Genomic DNA, 23788 nt, shown 5'->3' with positions numbered 1-23788 from the left:
ACAGATACGGTTCGTGGAACTCATCCTCTCAGGTCACAGAGCCGAGGAGACTAGGCCTGGAGAGGAGAGTGGACAGGGCCCACTTTGTTGGCAGCCTCATTGGAGTACTGCCTGTCTCTGTCCACAGTGAACCAGACGCACAGGGGTTTGTGGGATTTTGTGGCACAAATGCCGGCTGAGATGGAAGACCACAGGCCTCTTACTCTACATCTCAGTGGAAGAGTATTTTTAAAGAAGTGCTACCAAGTGAAGAGTTGAGGGTGGGACTGGGGGGGGGGGTGGGGGGTGCAGTGATGAGATATGTTGATTTCATGAACCAGAAAGGATTGTTTATAATCGGCATATCATATTAACAGAGCAGTCTGAAGGCTGCCAGCTCTGAACTCCTCTGGGACTTTGAGGCTTGTGGCTAATGGTCCAGAGCAGGTAGCAAGGTGGTTCCATTAAGTAGTCCTTGTCCGCAGCCTGCACTCGTGAACCTGAGAGCACCCTTGACCCTCGGTCACATTCTGCCTGTGTGTGTGGCCAGCAAGGCCGATACATATAAAAGGAGATGCTCGGGTTACCGTAATAGCAAACATACAGTACGGGTAATGAAACAACTGTAGTTCAGTATCTTAAAGGATCTTAAGACGGAGTTTTTGTCCCATAAAGAAAAAGAGAAAGTCACGCCTGTGTTTGCGATTACCCGTCAGACCTGGTCTGCCCAAGGCAAGGATGCGCGTGTTCAGTAACAGTGAATGTGCTTGTTTTCAGTGCAGAGGACAAGCACACGCTGCCGTCTGATGCTGCTGCTGCTGCTTCATGTCACTTTCTGTGGGTTGTGTGATGCTTCTGACCTTTCTTCTGCCCAAATGAAATAGCCGTCCGCAGGTGACGCTGCATCACGTTTCCGAGAGAAAGGCGGGGCTGCTGGCGCCAGCCTCCTGACTGCTGCGTCTCACCACTTTCCCTCCCTGCTTTTGAGGATAGAAAACTGTTTCTCTTTAAAACCTCAAAAGATTACATTTTTTGTGTGTGCTAGAACTTCTCTGCAAGCTTCTTTTTGGCATTTCATCTTTGTCTTTATTAACTTGATTTTACCTCTAGTTTTAGAAATTTTCAGATCTTTGTTTAAAAGAATCTAAAAAGCAAAATGACAGAATTCCTTAGTGCTTTGGGGGGTTTAAAATTCAAAGTAGATAAATCAGCTACTTCCGTTTCCTCAGATTGAGAGGTAGGGACATGGGTTTGTCGTAGATTTTGCATTTGAGGCTACAGGTCCTCCAATTTGGGTCCCTTTGTTTAAAAAAGTTGTTACCAAGTCTTCCTAGAGCCTCCTCCTCCTCCTCCCCCGATGACCTACTTTCCGAGCAGAAAACAGGTGAGCTTTCCTTACTGCTCTTCCTCTGTGATACCTGAAGCACCTCCTGCTTCAGCTGTAGCTGTTAAAACCTCAACACGAACAGAGCGTTTAGAGTCCAGTCCCTCATCGTCTCTCAGCACATTCGTCTCAAGCCCCCTTCTCAGGAGAGAGCAGTGCAGAACCACCATCAAGTCTAAGAACTTCTGCACACACGCTTCCTCCTGCCTGAGGCCAGTTGTCCTCGACCCCTGGTTCCCAGTGTCCTGTCTTACGAGACCTCGTGCTTGTGACCGCCCCGCTCTCGCCAGCACAGCTGGCCTCTCCCCCTGTTGGCTCCGTCCCTTCGGCGTTTAGGTGCGCTCAGACTCCTTCCATGGTCCTACCAGCCACCACTTACAAATCCCTGTCTTTCCCTTTCCCACAGACGTCTTGAGAACTTGTCTGCGCTCACTTGACTGTCCTTTCACTGCCTGCTCTCTCGTCAGTCCTCTTCCATCTGAGATCCGCCCCTGCTGCTTCACGGAATTGCTTTTGTTGAGGTCACCGTTGACCTCCATGTTGCTAGAAACCAGAGGAGGTTTTTCAGTCCTCATCTTAATCTCTCAACAACAGCCAGCCACTTCTGCCTTCTTGAAACATTCCCTTATCTTGGTTCTGTGGTCGTGTGTTGTTTTTCGCAGCCCCTCCAACCCACTCAGCCGTCAAGCAGACAGTCCTCAGGGCCTGGTCCTAGCGTCTCTTCTGTGCAGTCCTCGTGACACCAGCCCCTGTGGCTCCATTTACTCTCTGAACTTCAGCTGTTCCTGTATTTCTGGGTCTAGCCAAGACCTCTGCCTTCTGAGTCTGAGGCTTGCCTCAGACGCAGGCCCAGGTGCCTCTTACGTTTCCTCTTTAGTGTCTCCGAGCCACTCAGCGTGTTCAAAACAGAATTTATCATTTTTTTCTGTCAAACCTGCTTCTGCTCCATTATTTCCAATGTTCATAAATGGCTTAAGTCAGAAACCTCAACGTCATCCTCTGTTCCTCTTGTTTCTTTGTTCCTGTCTCTTCCCACATCCACTTATCACCAAGTCTCGTCCTTTCTGGCTCCGGAGTAACCGCCAGGTCTGCCTCTTTCCTCCGCTCCCTCTGTCCCGGCCACCGTCGGTCACACTGAGATTATGGCAGGTGCATCCTGACTGCCTCCTGCTTTGTCCCCTCCCCTCACATCCATTCTTTACACCCCAGTTGGTGTAAATTCTTGACTCGGACTGATCTCCTTACTCTCCTGTTTAAAACCATTTAGGGGTTTCTCCTCACTCACAAAGGGAAGTTCAGACATGGGACACGGCTGTAAAAGCCCTTTATGATCCAATCCCTGCCTGCCTTCCCAGCGTCGCTCCATGTCTTTCTCCCCACGGTGCGTCTGCTCCCACCACGCAGGGCTTCTCACAGTCCCTCCAGCACGCGGACTGTTGGTCTCTGCTTCAAGCTGAGGCAGAAGTTGATCTCACCCCCTGGAATGCACCTTCTGCCCTTCCCCGTGTAAGTCTTAGCTTAAGTGTCACTTCTTCCTCCCATTTTTCCTGTCCATCTGTGTCCAGCTGTTAAGAGGTTACTGTAACACATGACGTTTTATTAAGCTCAGAGCGTCTTAAAATGATAGTTCATTGTCTGTCTTTCTCACTTGACCAGAAGTGCTGAGGGTTCAGCAGTCCAGCATAGGACCTGACACACAGTGGGTACCTAATAAATGCTTATTGAGTGGTTAAGTGGGTAAGCGCGTGACTTAATGGAGAAACTAAGGCACAGAGAAGTAGACAGTGTCATCCTCGTCCTTGACTTGACCCAGCTGGCAGTCCTGGTCACGGGCACCTGAAGTGTCGTTCCCGCCCTGCTTTACAAGCCGCAGACACTGCCTCTGCTCCATGTTACATCCCTGGTTGGTGTTGTCCTTTCTCTGTTGATTGGAGACTGTTTCAGGGATTATTTGATTAAAAAGTGCTGTCTAATCTCTTTATGCTCAGAAGAAGTCACGAGGCAGCATTCAAATAAGCCTGTGTGTGCACCTCTGAAGGTACGTGGACAAAGCACAGATACAGGCACCGCTCCTGGAAGTAAACTCCTTGCCTCTGTTTTTCTTGTTTGTTTGTAGTTTCTGATTTTGCTTGTAGCATCTCTCAGAATGGAAGTTTCAGTCATTTGAACCTTTTGACAAGTCATACTCAAGAAGTGCTTTTTAAAATCCTCTTAATTTTGTCCCTAGGAAACGAGCTGCTTGTAAATCCGTAAATGGCTCCCACAAGTACAAGGGGAACTCCAAAGATGTGAAACCCCCAGACCTCTGGATCCACCATGAGAGACTGGAGCTGAAACCCATCGACAAGTCTCCAGACCCAAACCCCATCATGACTGACACTCCGATCCCTCGGAACTCTCAAGACATCACACCGGCCGACAATTCCATGGACGGCAACATCCACCAGAGGCGGAATTCATACAGAGGTGCTGGCTTTCCCCAGATGCTAGGAGACTGTTTTCATTTAAATCATTTTCCATTCTGTAAGGTTGCCTGAATCTGGTGATTCCTGTTCAAGGTTAGGTTTAAGGGAGTGTGTCACAGGATGAGCCTCTGATGAAGAAGAGCTGGCTTGCTGGGGGGAAGAGGGTCTGTGCCCAGATGAGACAGTCCCCTAGCTCTTCTAGGTCCCCCGTCAGGCCTCACCAGCTTGACACTCAGCCGTCTGAGACAGCCTGGCCCATGTCTGTGCATTTCATCCTGTCCCTTCATTTGGCGTTCAGCGTGCTCTTGGTCTGGGCGCTGTTACTCTCAGACCTGCCCTGAAGCATGGCAGGGACTCCTGTGATGCTCTCGGAGTCATTTCCCTCTGTGTCACGTCCTAAAGGAACACCTTGTCCTCACGATGTTGGTTTTGAGCCTTGAATCCCCAGCTAGGAACGTTTCACTGCCGAGGCTGCTCAGCGGCCTGGGGCTCTTGTTTGTAACCACTCTCCGTATTTGATGTCCAGGCCATGAATCAGAGGACAGCATGTCTACGCTGGCTGGAAGGCGGGGAATGAGACCAAAAATGATGATGCCCTTTGACTCCCAGCCACCCCAGCGTAAGTTCAAAGCTTCTCTTTTCCCAAGTGCTGCCAGTCTGTCCGGTCGCGTCGGGGAACAACCATGAATGGCCTCTCTGGCTTCCCTTGGTCCCAGCACAAAAAGGAACCGACCAGAGCTTTGGCATCTTGAGGGAAGAGGTGTCAAGCAGTTGTCGTATTTTACGATTAATATTCTTGCAAGAAGCTTCTTTAGTTTCAGTGTAAATTAGCTAAAAAGCCAGTTTCCCCAAGTCTGCCAGGCATTAAGGAAGTAACCGATCTCTTTAAAAGTACATCGAGTCTCTGCAGGAGAGAGGGAACAGCACCCCTGCAGGCTGAGGCTGAGGCCGGCCGCATGTCACAGTGTTCCTCAGGCTTCTGGATAGGCAATCAGTGTTGGTGGCAACCTGTGGAATTTTTTTTTTTTAATCCATAGGCTTTATATTTTAGAGACATTTTACGTTGACAGCATGGAATTTTTAAAGCAATATTTTTCAACCTTATTTGGCCCATGCCTCACTTTGATAAGCAGGAACGTTGTCCAACCCCTTTTAATGATATTTGAAACTCAAAATAAGTTAGCTAGCATGATTAAAAACCAAAAAGCAGTGGGACAAACCAGTTATGTTTTTTTCAAATCACTGTTTCCTTTCCCTCGTTACCATTTTTAAGGTCGAGAAGCCTTTCAGACTAACCGCCACGGTGGGCTTCTGGCTGGGGGCCCTGTGCCATCCTGCAGTGATAAGCCCACCACTGTCAGATGGCCTGGAAGTTACTTGCTCTGGGCTGAACAGTAGGTTAGTAAGACTTAACACTGTCAGCTTCCTAGATTCAAATCCTGAAGGCATCAAGTCCTGAAAGATCACTTTTTCAATTTAACCTAAATGAGCTGTTTTGGACTTCTTTATTCATTTTTTGAAAGATGTTTCATTTCATACTTGTCAGCCATCTCTGTCAACAAGTGACAAAGGTTTTACACAATCACAGGTGTCCTGCACTCAGAGGATGGCATCATATACATGGAAACCGGCGGAAGCCCTGCGCGTGGAAATGTCTGCACACACGTGCTTTCACTCGCGCTAGATTCTAAAACTCAGCTTTGAAAGAATAAGGACCAGTGTCCCAGTAGGTTATTTCTGCATGAAGCAGTTTGTGCCTGGGGCCCGTGATGAAAGGACGGGCTGGGAAGCTGGTTTCCCTCTCAGCAGAGGTGCCCGGGACGGGGTCCCCAGGTTTAGAAACATGAGTGTCTGAAAGGAGTCAGTCTGTCCGTCCCAGTGGCTTTTTATTTATAAGAAGATGGCTTGACTACTTACTTGTTTTATGTAAGACTTTTAGTTCTTGCCTAAACTGGCTAATTTTTAAAACCTGTAACTTTTGACTATCCCTGTTCCTAGATTTGTTACTTTTAAATATGTTACAGAGAAAAGATAGACTGTGCTAGTTGATATCATTACTGGGTCTTTTTTCTTTTTTTGGTGGTGAGGAGTATGCATAGATATACAATATTATTTAATTTGTGCCTCAGCAGTTAGGTGGGTGAGTGGATTCTTTAACTCAAGACTCTGAAACCAGGTACTTGGATGTACTTGAGACCTTCAGGTTTTGAGATCTCCTGCTCCCCACATGGCTTCAGTCCTTTTTGTTTTCCCACGAGCTGGGATTACCTGGAGTCTGCCTCCCGCATGCGCCTGCCCTGGCCTCAGATGTCCGAGCGCTGCTGAGAAGCTGGGTGGTGTCAGGACGAGGTTCCATCCAAAGCCTTGCACAGAAGCACTGGATTCTGATTCAGCTGATAGCGAATGAATGCCAGCTGTATTCCTGACAGGCACTTTCACACTGTTTTATTTTTTATTTACTTAATTTGGAAAAACTGGCAATGCCTTAGAGAAAAGAAAGCCAACCTAGTTTTCCTTCTGTAAGAGTCCTCGATACCTAAAACACTTCCAGGTTGCCCTTCCTGGGTGAAAACTAGGAGGCTGTCCCCCTCCCCCTCGCCTCAACTCTGGGAAATACTGTTTCTGAAACCAGCTGTCCGTCTCCCACCCGAGGAGATGCTGACCGCTGAGCTGCCCTGAGGCCTCTCGTCAGCCAGCTTTTCCAGGCTGTATTTTACTTCAAGGGCCGCCTGAGCCTCTGGTCCCGAAGAGCCAGGAAGGCCCCTGCCCGTCCCTCCAGGCCCTGAGGAGGGAGGCCAGCATGGCCCCGGGCGCCCAGGTTCTCTGAGCCGCCCCCTTGTTTGCACAGGGCGAGGAGACAGCTCAGGATGAAGGGGGCTGTTTTATCGACCAGGATTTTCTTCACCACAGTAATACTGAGTGGCCGCCAAAGACCTAGGGAGGCCCTTGATGACAGAAGACGTTTTAGTAGATCCCAAAGGCACTGGGTTTTGTCACAGAGTTTGTGAAGCCCTTGCTTAGAGGGGAGAGTGTTCCTAGTCACCCCTCCTGTTCGCCTGTTGCAGGGATTTGGAGCTGGTTATCTTGTTGTTAAACATTTTCAGCTCCTACAGCTACTTCAGGGGAGAACCGAAGAAAAGTTTACCCCAGTTGGGCTTCTGATTTTGTACGTTTCCGTCTCTGGGTCAGTAATGAAGCCTCGTTAAAGAAGCACGCTGTCTTCACAGAAGGTAGTTTATGGAGTATCTGTGGAAATTAGGACTTGTTTGCTAAATGCAGCGAACTGAATTCCGTAGCCAGTGTGGGAAGGAAAGAGGCAATTTAGGAAAGATCCGTTTATATTTTAAAGTGTGCATGGATGTGGCTGAGCTCCCAGCCTGGAAGCAGGAAGGGATGGCGCCCTCGGCTTGTGTTTAGTGCTTCTAGGACTAGATGGGACCGTACGGGTTCCATTTGCATTCCTTTTAAGACACGAAAAGTGATTAAACAGCTGCTTATTCATTCAGCCTAAATCCCTATTGCATGCTTGATTTATCAGGTAAGAAAAGGCAGGATGAATTAGGAATATACTCAGAGGAGAAGGAACTTCCTTTTAGCAGGAGAAAAACAATAAGAGATGCCCAGACCATCCTTTGTTTGCTTATGGATTTATATTTTGTGACATATTCAAATAGATACTTTTAATAACTCATATAATACATATTTATTATAGAAGAATTGGAAAATAAAGACAAACCAAAAGAAATTTTTTTTAAATTTTGACCACTCTTCCCCACAAGATAATCACTGTTAACATTTTAGTGAAACTCAGGCTTTTTTCCTTCCTGTGTGTATCTAGAGACACATGCACAGGAGTGTGTTGATTTTTTTTTTTAAAGAAATGTAAAATCGATGGCTAGTCGTCCACACCCAGCCAGCTGCCACCAAAAAGCCAAAGGAGTGTTTGTACCATATGGTGGGGGCGGGGGTCACTGCTCTTAAACTGTGACTTGTGTGTGTCTGTGCAAGCATGTTAAGCATTTCTCTGTCTTGTGTTCATTCACAGCCGTGATTAGTGCCCATCCCATCCATTCCCTCGATAACCCTCACCATCATTTCCACTCCAGCAGCCTCGCTTCTCCAGCTCGCAGTCATCTCTACCACCCGGGCAGCCCATGGCCCGTGGGCACATCCATGTCCCTTTCAGACAGGGCCAATTCCACAGGTGAGAGATGAGGTTGGATCCCCAGGTGGAAAGCGTTCTCGTGTATACGTGGCAAGCGGCCGTGGGGAGGACTCGCCCTGCTTAGAGGATTCGGAATTTTTCTCACTTAATTTATTTATCGTAATGGCTTCTGTTACTCAGATTTGTTTCTTTAAAATTCACCCCCATTTTTCTCTCTAAGTTTTAAGTGTTCAGTGCAAGATGTTGTTTTAGTAAAAACTTAACTTTAATCACATAACCATGTCTTTGTTCCATCAGCTTGCGTCTTAATTCAGTCATATTTTTAGTTTATTTAATTTTTTAATCCTCCAGTTTGAAAGGAAGATTTTTCTGGGTGATTGAAAAATTTCAGACACTAGAGGTAGCCTTTGCCTTGCAGTCACCCTAATGCTGGGAGGGTTCAGAGGGCAGCCATAAGGTACTTCTTTTGTTAGGTCTTATTTACAAACTTCTGCCGTGAATGAAAATAAGAGTGACACCCGGGGACAGCGGCCACACTGACCTTGTGCACGTTACAAACCTCAGGTTGCCTAGTGGATTACTGAAATCCGAAAGGGCTGCACAGGCATGGATCATCTCTAACAACAGAAAGGAAATTAGCCCAGCAGTCTGCAGCGTATTTAAAGATACACATGGCCGGACAGACACGTCCCAGTTTGGAAATCTTAAGAAACAGCATTATCAAGATGGTTCTAAGGAGCAAATAGTGAAAGTGAGGGGTCAGCAAATGGAATAAATACTGTTGTTCCTCATTAATTGAAAATTAATTTCCATCCTCTCAGATTTAAGGTGCAAAACTTCTCATATATACAGTGTCCTCTTTTTCCATCATTTGAAACTTGTCTATTAAATAGACAAGTTACAGAAATTACCAGTAGAACTAAGTTTTGGTAGTTCTGGGAAATAAGGGAGTTTAAGTCAATTCCATTTTAAAAGAACCTCAGAACTTTGTGCTAGAAGCTTGGGGTGCCAGTAACATCCCCTTCTCCTTTAAGTTTTGGTCAATTATAAACACACCCAAAACATCAAATGAAGATCAGAGCTTACTAAGAGCTGACTCATAACTCCCAGAGTTACCTCCTCCCAGACCTGTGTGTCGTGTGAGGGTGCTGCCTGAACTCATGTCTGAAATTGGACTCCTCCTCCCTCCCTCCAAACCCAGGCCTGGGGTCTTGCCTTTAAGGAAAGACAGTTCAGAGAAGGCTGAATGGAGAACAGAAGTCCACCTCGCAGACTTGGTCCCACATGGAACAGGCCGGAAAGCTGCCCTCCAGAACCTGCTCTTAGCAAGCGGTTTTTGTGTCCTGACCCTGTTTCTCCATTTTTAAGACAGAAGAGTCTCACCCACTAGGATGTGGGCCTGCGTGCGTGCATGGCAGGCCCTTCCCAGTCTCAGCCCCCTGCCTCCTCCCTCCTGGACAAGGAGAAGAGGGTTGAAGGTTGGCAAGAAGTATGGCACCTCCCACCCAGCCCTCATCCAAGTGGTCCACGCTGGTCGAAGTTCATTCCTGTATGGATTTAGGTAGAAAGCAAAGAGGAAAGACCCTTTTGCATCACTTAAGGGTGCCTTGTTTTAATGACCAGAGGGGATCAAAGAAGGGAAAGCTAGTGATGGGGCCACTGCAGATGGATTTGAAACGGAGAGCAGGTGCCCAGATGTGAGCGGAGTTGTCTTACTGTCGCGTGTCCCCGTGCTCCTAGAGCCCAGTGGATGCGGGCTCGGCATGACTGGACCTTGGCCAGGGCCGTCCTTGCTCCAGAGGACACTTACTGTGTCTCTTCCTTGGACGTCTAGAGTGTTAACCACTACCTGGTGTGGGAAGTGCTGCTTGTGCTTGTCCAGGCCCTTGGCCACTGTGCCCTTCGTGTGTCTTAACAACTCTGAGAGGTCACTAGGTCAGAAGTAGGCCCCTCATCAAAGCGGAAATTTTAGTTGCAGCGCAGTTTCCCTTGTGGGCGAGGGCGTCGCACAGTTGCGGGGTGCGCCCTCTGTGGAGAACGTGTGTGCCAGTGCCCTGCGGAGTTGCATGTGCTCTGACGCACGTAGGCCACTGTTTTCCTCCACGTTTCCCGCCACCTCTGGCCCTCGGAAGCTTATACAGCAAGTTGAGGCAGCCAGGTAGGCCTGTGCGCTCAGAGCTGCCCTGACGTGCCTGCCCGTACAGGCTGGCGTGGTCCGGGCTGCAGCCAGCTTTCTCTCTCCTCATCCTTGCTGCCTCCCTAACCAGCTTCCACCCAGCCCAGGATCTCGCAGGGTGCGACCAGCAGCTCACCAGCCACGGTGCTGGGTGCCGTGAGCAAGCTCAGACGTGAGCCCTCAGCGCAGCCCTGGAGGGAACAAGCGGTGACCTAGGCCCAGTAGGGTTGTCACAGCCAGGCTTTCGGCGCTGGGGGAGGATGTGTGAGCCCCTCATCCCTGGGACCCGAGGCCTTTAAATTAAGGGAGTAGCACTCATGGCGGGCTCTCCTGGCAGCCTGGAGGAGCAGACTCATCGCCACCTCAGCAGCAAAGGCAGGGAAATAGGCGGGATTTCTGCAGGTCGCTCACGCATTACTGCTTAAAAGGGTGTATTTCCCATTTTGAGATTGAGGACTCCAGGAGCCAGGGGAGCCACTCCTCAGGCTGCCGGGTACAGCCCCTGGCCCTGGACTGGTGTCCTCCAGGCCCCTGCTCGGGGTGGGGAGGGTGGTCTGCACCAGCTCACGCTGTTTGAAAGGCCTTCCTCACGTGGCAGCCCTGGGACTTGGTGCTGGTCTGCCCCTGCAGAGCCGGGGGGCGGGTGGTGTGGGGCCCAGAAGAGCAGGGCAGCGCGTGGTGGGTGGAGCTTGGACTTGGAACTTGGGGCCACGGACTCAGAATCCTGCCCCCCCAGTTCTGTGTCCTTGGGCCATGTGTTCCCTCCCCGTGTCTTCTGAGTTACTCTGAGGATTGAAGGAGCTAATGAGTGGAAAGCACTTAGCAGGGGGCCTGGCTCAGAGCAGCACTCAGAAATTTACAAAGGAAAGAACCTTACCGATTGTCGAGCCCTGTGTTCGGCGCTTTCCATGCCTCTCAGTCAATCCTCGGCGAAGTGCGTGTTGTCCTCCCTGTTTTTATAGGTGACGAAACAGACTTAGAGATTTGGTGGCTGCCACGTTCACCCGGCTCACACACCAAGCTTAGGGTTCGGGTCTGACTGCAAAGTCCATGCTTTTTCTGCCCCTCAGTGCAGCCTTCCAAAACAGCTCTGACCCGCTTCACGCGTTTTTAGGTTTTTGTCTTGTTCTTCCTGAGTCTCCCCTTCTCCGGGGTGATGTACCCCTGTGTCTTTCTCTGGACCCCAGACACCTTCACGCATGATCTTAAAGCCGTCTGCAGACCTCCGGACTATTGGGTTGTCCGGGTCGCACTTGAGCTGTGAGGCTGTTGATCTGGGGAGGCTGTGCGCAGCCAGATGACATTTAGGGCCGGTGGCTCTGCCCCTCCTGCAGCGACCACCGGGCCTTGTGGGCAGAGCTGGCACTTGGAGGCACCCAGCCAGCCTTGCTGACGAGACATGTGGTCTGTGAAAGCCTGCTCTCTGAGACTCACTCAGTGAGTGAAGTTCTTCATTTCTTTTGTACTAATACACATCCTAGTAGACAGCATCTCAGGGACCCTGATACGTGCTCCACTGTGAGCCCTGAGAAGAACTCTGATTCCGTAGCAGTGTGGCCGCTGAGCTGTGGAGGCGATAAAACTCGGGCTGGTTGGCAGTTATTTGGGACTCCGAGATGAGGGTGTTCCTGCTTAGCCTTGGCAGCAGTGCTGGTCCACCTCCCCTTGGACCGGCGCTGATCCTGAGTGCTTATTGAGCTGGTTTCAGGGGCCCTTAGAGGTAGCCGGAACCCTGGACTGTGCGTACGTTTAATGGTAAAAGAAATGCTAACATTGAGACTCTCCTGCTGTAGAATCCGTTCGAAACACCCCCAGCACTGACACCATGCCAGCCTCCTCGTCTCAGACATGCTGTACTGATCACCAGGATCCTGAAGGTGCTACCAGCTCCTCCTACTTGGCCAGCTCCCAGGAGGAAGATTCAGGCCAGAGTCTCCCTACAGCCCACGTTCGCCCTTCCCACCCTTTGAAGAGCTTTGCTGTGCCGGCAATCCCGCCGCCAGGTCCTCCCACCTACGATCCAGCGTTGCCAAGCACACCGTTGCTCTCCCAGCAAGGTGAGTGAGGACCCTACAGTATGATGCCACTGCCTTTTACGGCTCCAGCAGGTGGACCCACTGTTGCTTTTGTACCATCAATGCGAAGGCAGAAATGCTTGGTATTGTTATAAAAAGAGTTTGACCTCCCAGACATCCTTTGAGGGGCCCGTGGACCACTGTGCTTTGAGGAGCACTGTACTAGGTGATGGGTTTTCTGAAACCAAATGGAACATCTTCTCTGGCCTCCTGGACGCCCCTTTCCCCCCTCCCATCTTGTCCCAGTGCTTTTTCAGAGCAGGATCTCTGCCCTGGATCTGGGCGCATCCGTCCCCCTGAGTAGCATTTGGACCTTAGGTGCCTTCGTGAGGTCTGAGGGGAGCAGCTCGGCCACACACCTGACGGTGCCCTTTCCCCTCAGCTCTGAACCATCACATCCACTCGGTGAAGACGGCCTCCATCGGGACTTTAGGAAGGAGCCGGCCTCCTATGCCAGTGGTGGTTCCCAGTGCCCCTGATGTGCAGGAGACCACAAGGATGCTGGAAGACTCCGAGAGTGTAAGTTCCCGGGGCCACCAGCCCCACCGGGATGTCTGGGCGCAGGTCCCAAGGCCTGAGGGTGCGCTGGGCATGCCGATACTCCGTGCTGGCCCAGAAGCGTGAGGCGTGCACGGAGCAGCTCCTCTGAGCCGAGGCTGTGCCGCAGGTTTGATCCGCTTGGATTAGCTCGTCACAGCAGCTCCCGACCCGCGTGCCTTCTAGCTCTGTCCTGTTTCTCTGGTCCTGGTGACTTTATTTGACATCCGCATGTTCTTGTACCCATCGGTCCCCCTTCATGACCTTCCTTGAGCAGGATGCTGGAGAGGGGGGTGCCTGAGTGGTTGGTCTCAAAACAAAACTCAGCAGAGTCTCTCCTTGATCTTTCCCTCCCATGTTCCAGTGAATATGTCCTGCCTCTGCATTACCAGGTACAGGACTCTCTTAGGAGGAAAGCTTGGGGCCGGAGATCCAGGGGACCTACTAACTGCTGGCTCTGACAGAGACCCAGAAGGGGCAAGTGGCGGGGCCTCTGGCCTCTGAGGTCCCTGTGACCCTGGCCATGTGTGTTGGGGGAAGGGCGTTTTGCAGTGGAAAGAAATGAGTGCTTGCTGGCTTGGCACGCCCTGCAGCCTCTGACTCTGCAGGTCCAGCCGGGGCGCCAGGCCGTTTTCTCGCTGCCCACTTATGCTCTGACCTCCGTGTGGGCCCTCCTTCTCAGCGGCTGCTCAGATCATGCCCGGTAACAGCATTCCCTTTTCTGCAGAGCTATGAGCCAGATGAGCTAACCAAAGAGATGGCCCACCTGGAAGGACTGATGAAGGACCTGAACGCCATCACAACAGCATGACGGCCTTCACCGGGATGCGACTCCAGACCTGAGTCCAGAAGTCTTGGAGCTTAACCTTGAAAGCAAGGAGTTGTACAGAGCACGGGAGGACAGCACTTGAGAACACGGAGTGAGCGGCCGACCGGCAGCACCCCGCGTGGGGCCGGCTCCGGGCCTGGCCACCGGCCTTCTCCTGGTCAGCCTGGAAGACGCCCGAGTCGAGGCAGCTTCCCTTTGCCTGCTGACATCCCGCAGGACTGGGCGCCATGGGCCAAAATTTTGTGTCCAGGGAAGAGGCAAGACGTGTGACCTGCGTTTCACTTTGTGGTCAGGCCGTGTCTTCGTGCTGCGACGGCATCGCCTTTATGGAGTGTAGACGTTGGCATTTACGTACGATTTTATTTGCGTCCTATTTTATTTTACCTTCGAAAGAAAAACATCAGAAACCAAGGAAGTCCGTGGTGTTCCCACAAGTGGTTGACATCGACTGCTTGTCTGAATCATGTATGGAAAGTCACTGACAGTGTGGGTTGTTCCAGGGGTTCGCTTGTTTTTTGTTTTTGTTTTTATTTTTTGATTCTGAGTCATCGCATCCTCTACCAGCTGTTAATCCATCACTTTGAGGGGGGAGGAAATGTTGCGTTGCTGTTTGTAAGCTTTTTTATTATTTTTTATAATTATTAAAGGCCTGACTTTCTCCTCTCATCACTGTGAGATTACAGATCTGTCTGAGTGAAATGTAACGTTGGGAGACGCACTGTTGCTTTCTGTGCAGTTTCAGTATTGGGGGGGGCGGGGGGGGGCCGCTGAGGCCTGTGAACGTTTCAGTCACTGCTTTCTTCCCAAAGCCTGCAGAGAGCAGAAGCATCTTCCTCATTGTCCTGGCGTGTCCATCTCCATTGTCCCTAAGTTGCAACTGCGGTTTCATTTGGATCTAGTTAAAAATTCTTCTGTGCAATAGGTGGGTCTGCGGAGGTAGCTGCCCTGGTGTCCTGGCCCTATCCTGGTGAGAACGCACAGGCTGAGGGGCCGGGCACTGTACCGCAGGGCGGGGCAGGAGCCCCGGCGCGTCCTAGGGAATCGGAGACGAGGGTAGGGATGCTCTCCTGCCGGTACCGCGTGCCCCCTTTGGGGAAGGCTGGTTCAGTAGGGAGCTTTGTGCCCACGTGGGACTCCTGGGTTCTCCCTGGTCCCTGTCCTCAGCCAGTCCAGCCCTCACTTCCACGTCTCAGAGCCCCGTGGGAAAGGCGTTAGCAAGAGTGAAGCCGGCAGGCGCTGCAGCACCCGGAGGCCCCCGCTTCTCTGTGAACATTGCCCTGGCAGCAGCGGGGAGGGGGCCAGCGGCTCCGCTAAGCCCCGGTCCCAGCGGGGCGGTGGGAGGTTTCCGAGGGGTGCCGAGAGGCCGGCCACACGAGAGACCTCTGCCTTTGTGGGAAGTTCTTGTGTGCTGTTTCTTAGAAAGGTAAGGAGCTGAGGGGTTTTTTTTAATATTAAGAATATATTATGAAAAAATACAGGACTGACCCTCAGGCATCTCCCTTGCTCCCCAGCAGATGGCCAGGAGGGAGTGTGGAAGGCATGGTAGCTGGCAGGTCAGGCTGGGGCTGTAGCCACGAGGAAGTCAGCTGCTGAGACTGCAGCGGGCCCGCCGGCCCGAGGCCCGAGTGCCACCCGGCCCCGCGGGCGCCCCCTTGCCTTTGCACATTGGTTATACCCCTGCTTAGGTTTGTCTCACGTTTGCTTTTCTAGAAGATGAACACTCGGTATTTCCTACCTGGGGGCAACAAAAAGTGCGGTGCTGGCGCTCTGGCTGCCCTGCCCGCTGGCCTGGGAGGACAGTGCAGGCAGGATTCTGGAGCCCCGCGCACGTACGTGGTCCTGAAGAGAGCCCTATGGACACCAGGAGGGCTAGACTCCCCAGAAACCGTCTTACCTTCTGCCCAAAGAAACATGCTGGGTACGTGGAGCACCCCTCTCGTGAGCTGTGACGCTCCTGTTGCCTCAGGGCTTGCTACCTGAAAACTGCCGCAGAGCCGGGCGGGGGGGGGCTATTTTTAGATAAATAACTGTTCAAAGTTGGGGGATTTTTTAAAATTAAGAAAAAGGAAAGCTATTCTGTATTGCACCTTTTCACAATTTAATACATTTTCTTACATTTTCCTGTGATTTTTGGAATTAAATCATTGTGTGTCTTGTAGTGTCCTAGTTGAGCTGCTGGCCAGCAGCTCCCTGCAGGAGGATTTGGAGCAAATGTGTCTGCCGCCTTGCCGCCTGCTGGGGGGACTGGGGGGCTGCTGGGGATGCGTCTCTGTACACACTCGTTTGGCCTTTTCTGTAGTTGATGCTGTAAAACTCTATGGCTTTTTGAAAAACAGTTTCATGTTTTTATTTGGTATTGGAAATCCAATACACTTTTTTAATTCAGTCAAACTCTGGTCTGGTCAAAGTGTTATTTTCCTTTTTCCTTAGGAAAACAGAACTTCGAGGTCCCGCTTCCCAGCCTCAAATGGACCTCACCGCTGCCCTCACAGCCGTAAAGGCAGGAGTCCTAAGGGACACCCGGGAGGCGTGGCAGGGGAGCCCGGCGGCCAGCCGGGCGGCCACCAGCCCCAAAGGTGACTCTTGTCCCTGTCCCCACTCCTTTGCGGCCCTGCGGGGACTGAGCAGCCTAAGGGATCAGGCGTGACACCTGTCAGAGAGCCAGGTGACCCTGGCAGAGGAGTGCATCCATTCCTGAATGGCGTGCAGCCAAGCCCCAGCGTCCCGGGCCGCCCCGCCTCCTGGCTGTGTTCGCTTCGCCTTAGCTCAGGCTGCTGTAACAGTTTGAGGGGCTTCAACAGCACGCACTTATTTGCTCACAGTTCTGGAAGCCGGGAAATCCAAGGCGAAGGGACGGGCAGACCTGGGGTCTGGTGAGGACCCGCTTCCTGGCTCACCGGCGCTGTCTCCTCGCGGCCCACGTGGGAGGGCTGAGTTCTGCGGGGCCTCCTCCGTCAGGGCGCCGACCCCCTCCTGGGCCCCGCGCTCGCGACCTGCCCCTGCCGAGAAGCCCGCACCTCCAGACGCCCTCCCCCGGGGGCTGGGGTTTCAGCACGTGATGCGGGGAGACACGTCAGCCCGCGGCGGAGTGAGAGCCTGGGCTCGGCCAGCAGTGAGCACGGCAGCCGCAGGCCTGCCCTCCCCGGATCTGGAACAGGGCGAGGCTGGGTGAGGAGCCCAGGACCCGCCCTAACTGCCGCCCTGGCCCGGGGCTTCAGCTGGGCCGAGAGTGCTTTCCGAAACCCAAACCCGTCGTTCCCGTTAGCCGCGCCCCGCTGGCCTCAAGGTGCAGCGGGAGCCCCCCGCGCCAGAGCCCGTGCCAGCCTGCACGGCCCCCAGGTCCAGACGCCGTGACCTTGTGCGCCCAGGGTCTAGCCGCGGGACGCTCCCGGGAAGACGCTCTCGGCCTTTGCTCGTGGAGCACCCCCTCCACTGCGGCCCCGGTTCCAACAGCCCGCGGACCCACCAGGGCTGGCCCCTCTGCGCCCCTAGGTGGCGCTCTTGGCACATTTCACAGTGATTTACCTGTTCTGAGGCTTTTTCCACTTGACTGTGGACTCAGTGGGGACACAATTTCTCTCTTCTCTGAAGGCCTAATGCCAGGGGCGGATTCTGACAAGAACAGATGCTTGTCTCCTGGATGGGTGGACAGACAGGCTCGAGGGCACACGGGCTGGACTGTGTGGGAAGGCTTCCTGCGCGCACACACCCCGCCTCCACTCCCCTCCCTAGAGGAACCCTAATCGGTCCAGGACCCTCCCCCTCCAGCGGTCATGGCCTTTTGGTGCCCTGGGGTGAACCTGAAAGCTAACAAAGACCTGACTGCCTGGCACAGTCGTAAGGTATGAGACTGACAACACAGAGACGTGCTGGGAACTCGGGCAAGGATGTCCTCCAACTGGTTCTAAGGCAAATACTATGAACAAAGCTCTATGTGAGGAAATGCCCTCTGCCCTCTGCCCTCTGTCCCCAGTCCATCAGCCCCTCATGATCTTAGCCACCTTCCTGCCAGGAGTGTGTTGTCATCAAGAGAGACTGGAGCACAGGGCTGAACCAGCCATCAAATTGATGGGGAGGGGGCGTGGGCAGGGGGTGGAAAGGCAGGGCGCCAAGAGGGGCCAGCCCTGCCCCAGACAAAGGGCCTCGGACAGGAGCTGCCTGGCTCTTCCCCTTGGGTCTCTGGCTACCAAAGACGGGGTTCACCGGGGAGCCGTGGCAGCGGTGGGAGAGAGTAGTTGAAGGAAATGACACTCTACGTTCTTCATAATCTTTCAAAAGTGTGTAACGTTGAATAACACTATTTAAAACTATCCTTACCCTCTATGCAGAGTGGGTGCTGTTCCCCGCAAGATGCTTTTTTATTCAACTAGAGTTTGATGGGTTTGGGAAGTGAAAACACGGGCCGAGAGCTGAACCCAGAAGGAATGAGAGGGAGCACTTGCTGTGTTAGACGAAGAAGAATTTGGAATTTCCTGAACGAGCTGGGGTGAGTGCAGAGGCAGCAGGGGTGTCCACAAGATGAAGAGAGGAGGGCCCAGGCAGGAGGGTGCCCCCGGGGGGAATGGCTGCCCTTGAGGTCCCCCAAAGGATGTTTTAAAACATGAGATCTGACCGATAATTTAATGCTGTTCGCCCTTTGCACTTCCGTGACGTAAGCCCCCCAGCTCCCCAAATCCTGTATAACGTCTGCCGTGGGCACAAGGCCTCGCACAAGTTACTGGCTGCCCCTCCAACAGAGAAAGGGGCAACCGGGGCCATTGTGACGATGGACAGACCACGAGTCTGGGATGGTGAGTGAGGGTCACCACAAATGGGACTGGTTCACGCGAAGCAGGAGGTCAGAGCCAGAAGTAACCAAAAGAAGCTGGGAGTTCACAGAGACCCGGGGCCCGGGGAGGGCACGAGGCCTCTCCCAGGCCAGGGAATGAGAATTCCGATCGGCTTTACCCCGGTGTTAAGAGGCAGGCTGACCTCAGCTGGTGCCCGGGTTGCAATCATTTTATGTTCCCACGCCCTGCATCTTGGTGTCCCAGGGCAAAGCCCCATCCTCCGTCACCGGTGTGTGCACAGGTGCCTGCCCCTCATTAGTGGCTCTACCTTTTGTGGACCTGGTCTCCCAAAGAAGAAATCTGGGAATCGTCCTAGACTCTCCCTCAGCACAGCAGAGCGTGGCTCTGCACACCCTGTAGCTCTCTCCCAGATGTCCCCCAGCCTGGCTCCTCTGTGTCACCTACTGGGCAAACTCCTCATCGACCCATCCCCCACCTCAGCCTCACTGGCTCTCTAGCCTCCACACAACTATTTGATTTTTCTTTTTTTTTTCCTATTCAGGGTTTGGGCATCAATTTATTTTATATCAGGTAACAATGTGCTTTTGGATTTCTGTTAGAATTCAGTATCATTAATAGAAAAAAGATCTTTGGGCTAGAATGTGAAGTCCATGCTTACAGGCGTCATGTTTGATTTTTCTAACTCGAATCTGGCCTCTCTTCCCTGCTCGACATCGTGCAATAGCTCCCCGTCACCAGCCGTGCAGAATAGGATCCAGTGTGGCCCTGTCTGCCTCTTGGCTTTTATGTGCCACTTAATCTGCCCTTTGACCCAAGTTTGGCCCTAGCAATACAAAGCAGTTTGCACTTACAGATGAGCCATGATGTCTGACCTCTGTATTACTTCCTCTGCCTCAGATTGTCTCCCTCGCCTCTACCTTCACTACTGGCTTCGTCTGCCTCATCCATTCCTATTTATCTCTAAACACCCGGCTTGATCGTTCAGTCCCCTGGTGGTTCCTGCTCCTGTTCTGTTTCTTCCAATACACTCAGAGCTCCTCAAGGAAAACAGTCATGCCTGTGTTTGTATTCTCCATCCCAGTGCCTCGCACGCTGGAGGCGTTCACGCAGTGAACTTGCCTGCTGAGGGAGATGGGCTGGCCGTCACCGCGGCTCAGTGAGGGGCACTTTGACACCACCCTAGTTCTGCCTGAAAGCATATACTCGGAAAGGTTTTGCAGCGGAGGTCAGGCTGAGTCCAGGAGTTAATGAGACCATCTCTCTGGAGGGAGGAGGAGGCAGGAGCAGAGCTGGGAAGCTACCCCGATTCATGTGGCCACCAGACACCTGAGAACAGACGTCAGCCGTCCTGCATGGCGCTGAGGCGGGGCTTCGCGGGCTGTGCTGGACCTCCTGTCCCTGGATTAAGCACCAGGACCCCAGGACATGGAGGATGCACAGAGCTGGTGCCATGCTCCCCAGACCCTGGAACACTGCAAGGGTCATGCTGGGCCCACTCGAGCTGGGTCTGGTTGTCCAGGTACCACCCGAGGGCGCCAGTCCCTGGGGTGAAGAATAAGGTGCGTTTTTTCCATAAACTCAAAAGCCAGGTCTTACAGACGATGCTGGGCAGCTCTCTGAATGGACAGGATCTAGTCTCGAAGGCAAAATGATGGGTCAGGCTCCCACAGACAGAGTCACCTAGGAAATGGCGGGAGAACCAGCTGATGAACATTCTGGACCAACACGCAGAAGGGAAGCTGGCTGGAACTAAAGCCAGGGAGGTCTCGGTGCGGGCGGGTAGGTGTTATGAGAGAAGGAATGTCATGGGCCAGAAAAGGGTCTTCCTCACCCAAGAAGCTGGGGCTCATTCACGGTTTCACAAGCGTTCCCCAGGGCGCCGAGGGCGAGCAGGGGCAGGGCCGTCCCGTGGAGGCGTTCATGTCTGGAGGAGGGTGCAGACACGTAGCCGAAACCACCGCCAGCGGGAGGAGCGCTGAGACCGGGCCGGGGGCCCTGGCAAAGCCCAGGAGGCGCTCCCCGCCCCCACTGCAGGTCTGCAGCCACGGCGTGAGTAAGCCTGGGAACGACGGGGAGTTCGCCAGAGGAGGGAAACCGGGTTCCTTCCAGCACTGCTTGCACTAGACCCAGAGAGCAGGGGAGATTCAGATTCTGGCTAAATTTCAGCCAATCTACGTTTCTATTATTTGCTCAAAAGAACGGCATTTCACTAACAGAGGACCAGAAACCTGAACCCAAGTGGCAAGTGAGAAGGGAAGCCGGGACCTCTGGGGTGGGGAGCCTCGCGGCAGGAACCTGGAAGCCGGGGGAGGGGCCCTGGGAGCTGGGAGGGGAGCGGGGGAGAGGGTGGCCCAGGAGCCGCCAGCCTGCCAGGAAAGGAACCCCAGGGCGGCCTGCCTGGCGCCGCTGTGCTTAACACAGAGGTAGCACTTCTCATCTCCCTTGGGAATTTGTTGAGGGGTTTTGTGTCTGTATTCATGCGGGATATTGGTCTGTAGGTTTCTTCCTTCGTACTTTTTCTCCGGCTTTGGCATCAGGGTAACACTGGCTTCGTAGAGCAAGGGACGTGCTCCCTCCTCTTGCACTTACTGGAAGAGTTGCTGAAGCGCTGGTGTTGCTGGCTCCCCCCGCGCTTGGTGGGGTTCCCCAGTGAGGCCGTCTGGCCCTGGGCCTTCCTTTGTGGGAGGTTTTAGTCCTAACTGAGTCTCTGCTTATTGTAGGTTCATTCATATTCTCTATTTTTTCTTGATTCAGTTTTGGTAGTTGGTGTGTTTTGAAGAATGTGCCCATTTAATCTAGGTTATCTGATTCATAGCGTCCCCTCTGCTCTGTTTCATTTCTTAAATGGTGGTAGTAACAGCCCCTCTTGTCCTTGCCTTCCTGTTACAGCTGTGAGTCTTTCTCCTTCTCCGGCTCTCTTCTTTGTGTTTTGGTAGTCTAGCTTTTTTTTCTTTATTTTGGTGCAGGTAGCAAGTTTTTTTCTCTGATAGAGGATTAACAGTCAATTTGATGCCCCACAAATGAGGTAGCGTTGCAACATTTGCATAGGAAAACGTTCCCGGAACCCTCATTCAAATTCTTGTTACTGGCTGCCAGATCAAAGAAAATGTAATTTCAGGTTTGTTCACAGAAATAAAAAAGTGTGTTACTTGGGAGATTTCAAAATGGCAATTCTATCTCAGAGTCATAATTAGCAGGGGAAAAATTGTTCTCCCAGCCGAGAGTTTTGACAGCACTGTAATACTGAGTCCATCCACTTTATACAAAAACATGTGATTTTGCCAAGAAAGTAGCATGTTCCTATTACCTCATTTTTGGAAATGGGCTCAATTGCCTTATTATCTACAACAGGCAGAATTGTCAGATTGTCAAATTTTATCAATTTTGTTCATCTTTTCAAAGAACCAACTTCTGATTTTGCTGATTTTTTGATTGTCTTTTCTCTATTTCATTTATTCCTGCTCTAATCTTTGTGATTTCTTTCCTGCTGTTTGCTCTGTTTAGTCTGCTTTTCTTTTCCTAGTTTCTTAAGGTGAATGTTTAGATGATCAATTTAAGGTCTTTCTGTGATTCCCTTACTCCTATAAATTTCTAAGGGCTGCGTTTGCTGCACCCCATGCATTTTGGTATATGTGATTTCGTTTCTTTTCATCTCAATTTACTTTCTAATGTTTTTCGGTGCTTTCCCCTTTGACCCACTTATTCTACAGAAGTGTGTCTCCATGTATGTGTGAATTTTCCAAATTCCCCTCTGTCACTGATTTCTAATTCCATTCTCTGGTGGTCAGAGAACACACGTCATATGATTTCAGTCCCTTCAGATGTGCTGAGATTAACACACGGTCTCTCCGGGAGAGTGTTTCCTGTGCACTTGAGACGAATATGGACTTGGCTGTTGTTAGATGTAGGGTTCCAGACACCTGTGCGATCTGGTTGCTTTATGTTGTCGTTCACATTTTCTACATCCCTGCTGACCCTCCGTCCAGCTCATCCAGACATGACTGAAATGGGGTGTGAGGTCTACAGCTGGCACTGCTGGACCGCCCCCTTCTCTCCTCTATTGTGTCAGGTTTGCTGCATGAATCCTGGGCTTCTGCTGTTAGGTGTGTATATGTTTATAACTGTTAATTCTCCTTGAATTAACAGAGTGCCCCTTTTATCATTTTAACATAGCCTTGTCTTCAGCAACGGTTTTGTCTCCTTGTTTACTTTGTCTAATCCTAGTATAGCCACTCCAGCTCTTTCAGCTAATGTCTATATGTCTTTGCACAGTCTTTCCGCCCATTTGTGTCTCTTGTTGAGAGTACATAATTGGATTTTATATATATTACATATAAGACATATAAGATGTTAAATAATACAATATTAACATATTAATGACTAATATTAACTTATCTATAATTATATATTCATATGTTAAAACCATAATATAATTTTGAAAGAGATCTATATCTCAAAATTATATAGTTTTTTCATCCCTTCTGCCAATTTCTGCCTCTTAATTTGAGTATTTAATCTATTTACATTCTATGTTAATTACTGATAAAGCAGGATTTATATCTAGCATTGTGTTATTTGTTTTCTTTAAGTCTTTTTTGTTGCCCCTCTATTACTTTGTTACTGCCTTCTTTTGTGTTAAGAAAATATTTTTAGTGTACCATTTTAATTCACTTGTCAAAAGGCATGGATTATAAAAGAAAAATTTGATAAAGTGAACATTATCAAAGTTAAAAATATTTACTCTGAAAGACATGGTTAAGAAAACAAAAAGGCAAGCTATAAACTGGAAGAAAATATTTGCAAAACATACATCTTATAAAGGACTTGTAGCTTGAATACATTGTTTATAATTCAATGATAAGAAACATACGGCCCAGTGAAAACAAGCGGGTGAAGGTCTGAACAGGCACTTTACCAAAGAGCTCACATAGACAGCAAATGAGCACGGGGACAGACGCTCAGCCTCTTCAGTCATCATGGGGATGGAAACTAAGACCAGGCGTTAACGTAACACACCCTCCTGAATGGTAAAGATTAGAGCGGCAAGATCAAGTGTTGCAAGGATCTGCAGTGACCAGAACACTCAGGCAGTTGCTGGTGGGAATACAAAGCCGTGTTCCAGCTTTGGAATATCATCTGGTGGTTTCTTATAAAGTAAACATATACTCACCAAATGACCCAACACTACTGCTCAGGGAACATGAAAATCCACGTCCACATGAAGACTTGAACGTGCGTGTCTGTAGGCGCGTTATTCCTAACAGCCCGACGGTGCAGCAGTGGCTGAGGGAATTAATGAATCCCGGCAGACCTGTGCCAGGGGCGGCTGCTCTGCCACGCACACGACAGCGTGGACAGCTCTTACAGGCTTTGGACTGAATAAAAGAA

General features: G+C 51.2%; 1 protein-coding gene across 4 annotated transcripts in view; it reads left to right on the top strand.

The window, feature by feature from the left end:
- NEO1 (neogenin 1) overlaps nucleotides 1-14276 on the top strand; it is a 157995-nt gene extending 143719 nt beyond the window's left edge. For 2 of the 4 annotated variants that reach the window (XM_072951075.1, XM_072951074.1), the window contains exons 23-27: nucleotides 3591-3829; nucleotides 4355-4447; nucleotides 11963-12226; nucleotides 12627-12763; nucleotides 13509-13746. In XM_072951075.1, coding sequence (XP_072807176.1) covers nucleotides 3591-3829; nucleotides 4355-4447; nucleotides 11963-12226; nucleotides 12627-12763; nucleotides 13509-13592 — 817 coding nt within the window. In that variant the 3' untranslated portion in view covers nucleotides 13593-13746. Of the gene's footprint in view, nucleotides 1-3590; nucleotides 3830-4354; nucleotides 4448-7873; nucleotides 8033-11962; nucleotides 12227-12626; nucleotides 12764-13508 lie in introns of all 4 variants that reach the window. The other 2 variants (XM_072951072.1, XM_072951073.1) reach the window with 2 other exon arrangements.
- The last annotated feature ends 9512 nt before the right edge of the window (nucleotides 14277-23788 follow it).

This window comes from Vicugna pacos, chromosome 27 (genome assembly GCF_048564905.1).
Source record: "Vicugna pacos chromosome 27, VicPac4, whole genome shotgun sequence".
Classification (NCBI taxonomy): Eukaryota; Metazoa; Chordata; class Mammalia; order Artiodactyla; family Camelidae; genus Vicugna; species Vicugna pacos.
The sequence above is the reverse complement of the archived record's forward strand: the minus strand, read 5'-3'. Positions and strand labels throughout refer to the sequence as shown.